The 6,000-nt window shown below is 45.2% G+C and overlaps 1 protein-coding gene across 4 annotated transcripts in view; it reads left to right on the plus strand.

Annotated features, from left to right (window-relative positions):
* Adnp (activity dependent neuroprotector homeobox) overlaps nucleotides 1-5,477 on the plus strand; it is a 29,780-nt gene extending 24,303 nt beyond the window's left edge. For all 4 annotated transcript variants that reach the window (XM_032904742.1, XM_032904744.1, XM_032904740.1 and 1 more), the window contains one exon: nucleotides 217-5,477. In XM_032904742.1, coding sequence (XP_032760633.1) covers nucleotides 217-3,327 — 3,111 coding nt within the window. In that variant the 3' untranslated portion in view covers nucleotides 3,328-5,477. The remainder of the gene's footprint in view (nucleotides 1-216) is intronic.
* Nucleotides 5,478-6,000: the final 523 nt, after the last annotated feature.

The raw sequence follows: 6,000 nt of genomic DNA on the forward strand, positions 1-6,000 counted from the left end.
TAATTTATAGGGACACAAATAAAATTATTTGGTTCAAAAATGCATCTGAGTTCTTTAATTTTCCTGCAGGAGAAACCTCAAAAAAAATAAATAAATAAATCCCTGCCTTGGAGACTTTCTGGGGATTCCTGGGGGGAGATGCCTAAAGACTGTAACTGCTGGCCTTGAGTGGCCTTCTCACTCTGGTGTCTGTTGTTTTGTTTTATTTGTTTTTAGGACTATCGGACAAAACCTTTCTGCTGCAGTGCTTGTCCGTTTTCCTCAAAATTCTTCTCTGCCTACAAAAGTCATTTCCGGAATGTCCATAGTGAAGACTTTGAAAATAGGATTCTCCTTAACTGCCCTTACTGTACCTTCAATGCAGATAAAAAGACTTTGGAAACACACATTAAAATATTTCATGCTCCAAACTCCAGCGCACCAAGTAGCAGCCTCAGCACTTTCAAAGATAAAAACAAAAACGATGGCCTTAAACCTAAGCAGGCTGACAATGTAGAGCAAGCCGTGTATTACTGCAAGAAGTGCACTTACCGAGACCCTCTCTATGAGATCGTCAGGAAGCACATCTACAGGGAACATTTTCAACACGTGGCAGCACCCTACATAGCAAAGGCAGGAGAAAAATCACTCAATGGTGCAGTCTCCCTGGGCACAAATGCCCGAGAAGAGTGTAACATCCACTGCAAGCGATGCCTTTTCATGCCCAAATCCTATGAAGCTTTGGTACAGCATGTCATTGAAGACCATGAACGGATAGGCTATCAGGTCACTGCCATGATTGGACACACAAATGTTGTAGTTCCCCGAGCCAAACCCTTAATGCTAATTGCTCCCAAACCTCAAGAAAAAAAGAGCATGGGACTCCCACCAAGAATCAGTTCTCTTGCTTCTGGAAATGTCCGGTCTTTGCCATCACAGCAGATGGTGAACCGATTGTCAATACCAAAGCCCAATTTAAATTCAACGGGAGTCAACATGATGTCCAATGTTCACTTGCAGCAAAACAACTATGGAGTGAAATCTGTGGGCCAGAGCTATGGTGTTGGCCAGTCAGTGAGGCTGGGGCTAGGTGGCAATGCTCCAGTTTCCATCCCTCAACAGTCTCAGTCTGTCAAACAGTTACTTCCAAGTGGAAATGGGAGGTCCTACGGGCTAGGTGCTGAGCAGAGGCCCCCGGCAGCTGCCAGGTATTCCCTGCAGACTGCCAACACCTCCTCTCTACCCCCAGGCCAGGTAAAGTCTCCCTCTGTGTCTCAGTCACAGGCATCTAGAGTATTAGGTCAGTCCAGTTCTAAACCTCCACCAGCAGCCACAGGCCCTCCTCCAAGCAACCATTGTGCCACTCAGAAGTGGAAAATATGTACAATCTGTAATGAGCTTTTTCCTGAGAATGTCTACAGTGTTCACTTCGAAAAGGAACATAAAGCGGAGAAAGTTCCAGCAGTAGCTAACTACATTATGAAAATACACAATTTTACTAGCAAATGCCTCTATTGTAATCGCTATCTGCCCACAGATACCCTGCTCAACCATATGTTAATTCATGGTCTGTCTTGTCCATATTGCCGCTCCACCTTCAATGATGTGGAGAAGATGGCAGCACACATGCGAATGGTTCATATTGATGAGGAGATGGGGCCTAAAACGGATTCTACCTTGAGCTTTGATTTGACATTGCAACAGGGCAGTCACACCAACATTCATCTCCTGGTGACCACATACAACCTGAGAGATGCCCCAGCTGAATCAGTTGCTTACCATGCCCAAAATAATGCTCCAGTTCCTCCAAAGCCACAACCAAAAGTTCAGGAAAAAGCTGATGTCCCTGTTAAAAGTTCACCTCAAGCTGCAGTGCCCTATAAAAAAGATGTGGGGAAGACCCTCTGCCCTCTCTGCTTTTCAATCCTAAAAGGACCCATATCTGATGCACTTGCACATCATTTACGAGAAAGACACCAAGTTATTCAGACAGTTCATCCAGTTGAGAAAAAGCTAACTTACAAATGTATCCATTGCCTTGGTGTGTATACTAGCAACATGACAGCCTCAACCATCACTCTGCATCTAGTCCACTGCAGGGGTGTTGGAAAGACCCAGAATGGCCAGGACAAGACAAACGCACCTTCTCGGCTCAATCAGTCTCCAGGCCTGGCCCCTGTGAAGCGCACATATGAGCAAATGGAGTTTCCACTGCTAAAGAAGCGAAAGCTGGAGGATGAGAATGACTCCCCAGGCTGCTTTGAAGAGAAGCCGGAAGAGCCTGTTGTTTTAGCTTTAGACCCCAAGGGTCATGAAGATGATTCATATGAAGCTAGGAAAAGCTTTCTCACAAAGTACTTCAACAAACAGCCCTATCCCACCAGGAGAGAAATTGAGAAGTTAGCTGCCAGTCTGTGGCTGTGGAAGAGCGACATTGCCTCCCATTTCAGTAACAAGAGGAAGAAGTGTGTCCGAGACTGTGAGAAGTATAAGCCTGGTGTGCTGCTAGGTTTTAACATGAAAGAATTAAATAAAGTCAAACACGAGATGGATTTTGATGCTGAGTGGCTATTTGAAAATCATGACGAGAAAGACTCAAGAGTCAATGCTAGCAAGACTGTTGACAAAAAGCTTAACCTTGGGAAAGAAGATGACAGCTTCTCAGATAGTTTCGAACATTTGGAAGAAGAATCCAATGGAAGCGGCGGCCCTTTTGACCCTGTCTTTGAAGTTGAGCCTAAAATTCCCAGTGATAATGCAGAGGAGCCTGTGCCGAAGGTAATTCCTGAAGGTGCTTTGGAGTCTGAGAAGCTAGACCAAAAAGAGGAGGAGGATGGTTCAAAATATGAAACCATCCATTTGACTGAGGAACGAGCCAAACTGATGCATGACGCCTCTGATAGTGAGGTAGACCAAGATGATGTGGTTGAGTGGAAAGATGGTGCTTCGCCATCTGAAAGTGGACCTGGTTCCCGACAGGTCTCAGACTTTGAGGATAATACATGTGAAATGAAACCAGGAACCTGGTCTGATGAGTCTTCCCAGAGTGAAGACGCAAGGAGCAGTAAGCCGGCTGCCAAAAAAAAGGCTACAGTGCAAGATGACACAGAGCAGTTGAAATGGAAGAATAGTTCCTATGGAAAAGTTGAAGGGTTTTGGTCCAAGGACCAGTCACAGTGGGAAAATGCATCTGAGAATGCAGAGCGCTTACCAAACCCACAGATTGAGTGGCAGAATAGCACAATTGACAGTGAGGATGGGGAGCAGTTTGACAGCATGACCGATGGAGTTGCCGATCCCATGCACGGCAGCTTAACTGGAGTGAAGCTGAGCAGCCAGCAAGCCTGAGGCCCTGGCCTGCCGTAGCGTACGGGCCGTGTCGTCCTGGACTATGCTCTCCTTCCAGTCTGACTGCAAAGCTGTCTTCTACTGGAACTACCTTGTAAGGACTGGTCAGTCAGCAGGCTGTGGGGATATGTGACCACTACAGTCCCAGTGGTCATTTCCAAGTCATGACATATGTTGGTTGATCTTGCTTCAGACTCTTCTCTGGTAGACTGGGTGATGAAGTGTGAAAAACCAATAAGCTGGTGGCTCATGAATGCACACAGGGAGGAGGAGGAGTTCATTACCTATCTGCCTTCCCAGCATTTCTTCCCCTCAGTAAGATGTTTGGTTGGATGTCCTGGGAAAGCCTTACCCTGATTCACATAGTAGTGCAGGGCGGGCATACACACTACCAGTCAAATGTGTCTACTAGACGTGGGAACATGGACTGGGTTTTTTTTTTTTTTCATGTATTCATTCTGAATAGTTGAAATGTATATTTGTACAGTCTTTTAGACCTCAAGTGATGCTTATGACACTGTTACTGTGTGCCCGTCATAGATTGGTTTTTAGTGTTGCCCTTGCTGTGTGATAAATGCTATATCTAGTTTACCTAGCAGAAGCTTGACCCTGCGATAGTATGGACCTTTGGACAGACTTAGTTTTTGCACATAACCTTGTACAATCTTGCAACAGAGGCCAGCAACATAAGATATATATCTGGACTCTCCTGTATTATAGAATTTTTTTCTTGTTCTGAGTATCCTTGACATTACAATTGTCAAAAATGGTATTTCAGATCTCTTTCTGAGACCTTTTAAGCTAAAATAACATGCAAGAATTGATTTTACAGCTACTAATTTTGACACCTTTTAGATCTGTAAGAGTGTTGTGTCAGAGCAGCAAGCACAGTTGAGCGCTGCATTTGGGATATTTAGTTTTTCTCTTTAGTTGAGCACCACCATCGTTTATACCATCTAATATATGACACACTGTTGTGGTCTGTATGATTCTGCGGTCTTTATTTCCCTTTGTATTCATTTTAAGCATCTAAATAAATTGCTGTATTGTGCTTAATGTAAATATTTGCTTTTATTACACACCACAGTCCTGTGTGTCTGTTAACATCTTTTGCTGTTTGATGCCGCAGCACCCTGGGCAGAGATGGAAGCCACGCTCACAAAGTACTGTGGGAAATCACGATCTATCATTTGCCTAAAGCATGCTTTCTCTCCAGGCACCTGCTACAGATTGTGTTCATTTGTGTATGTTTCCTTTTTGCTGCAAAAGTAAACATTCTTGAGGTTTTCAATTCCCCTTTGGATAAGGACCAGAGCCTGCCTGGGTCTCTATGTAGATCATCATAGTGGAGGACAGAACTCTGTTGGCCCTGGTGGTCTTTCTTCCCTGCGTCCTGTTCATTCCCTCCTTATGGCAACACTTGTACCAAGCAGGCAGCTGCTCTGTCTCTGGAGTCCTTTGACTGTTTTGCCCTGAAGAGAGAGGCTGGTGAGCACACAGTTGGGGCACTTGGCACTGATGGAGCTGGTACATTGACTGAGCAAGAGAGTTCTGAGAACAAGCTAAATGCAGAGTGCAGTAAGGAGGCAGAAGTGGCAGAACATACAGGGTGGGACTTCTCCGTGCTGGGGGAGGTCAGCCACCTCTCAGCTACCTTGCCTTAGAGAAGTCAGAAGTGGCTACCTTCAGGACTCCTGAGCCTCTTTCAAGAAAAGACCTGTTTCCTGACTTAGTAAAGGAGAATGTGCAGTTCTAGCATGAGCTGCTATAGCTGGCTTGGAGCTTTTCTAGTCAGTTGCCAGGATACATTATAAATGTGTGCAGCAGCTCTCCCCCGGGGAGGGTTATCTCCATGTCCACATGCTAAAGACACCCAATCAGAAACACCAGCTGACTTTCTTTTTAAGCCACCTCCCATTTGTGCAAATTTAGGTCTGCAAGGACCACTAATGAGACCAGTACAGGTAGAATGGAAGTGAGGTTGTGGTCCTCCCTGGACCTGTGCAGCGTCCAGGTGCTTCCCTGCCAAGTGGATGGATGTGAGACCTCAGCACCAAAAGGGGTGTAACTGCTGTGGAATTTGGTTCCCAACTGGAAATCATGCTGAAGCTCTAAAAGTGTCTCAATAAAAGCCATTTTGAAAGAAAGAACCCCATTGCTCCTGTTTGCTTTCGGCTGAATCTAACAGACAGTGAACTTAAAGAGCCATACAGACCGCCACCTTGCACTTTAGAAACTTCCTGGAACCCTAAGCTTAAAGGTTCTGTAGACTTTTCAAAGAAAATCCCAGAGACCCTTGTCTTCTCGCACTTGAAATTTTGTGTGGCTGTAAATTCTACTTCATGATTGTCTCTCCTCTGAACATCTCCCATTATCACCGGGCATAAGAGTAGTCCAAATGTTTCTCAAACCCAGATAGGAAGGGTCAAGGTTCCTTGCTTATCTAAGTTGTCCCGTTGGATCTCAGTGCTTGTTGGCAGTTCCAAGTGGGAACTCACCAGCTGACACATTCCAAGAAGTGAGTACTCTGGTTATTTGTCAAGTGATCTCTCCCACCCACAAGAGAGCGCTTCCTCTGCTGGATACTGAGCTCTTAAAATGGGGCCCAGAATATGCCTTCCACCTGAGTAATATATCTAATGTTCACTGAACTTTTTACATAAGACTGTCAAG

This window comes from Rattus rattus, chromosome 5, assembly GCF_011064425.1.
Source record: "Rattus rattus isolate New Zealand chromosome 5, Rrattus_CSIRO_v1, whole genome shotgun sequence".
In the NCBI taxonomy this organism is placed as follows: Eukaryota; Metazoa; Chordata; class Mammalia; order Rodentia; family Muridae; genus Rattus; species Rattus rattus.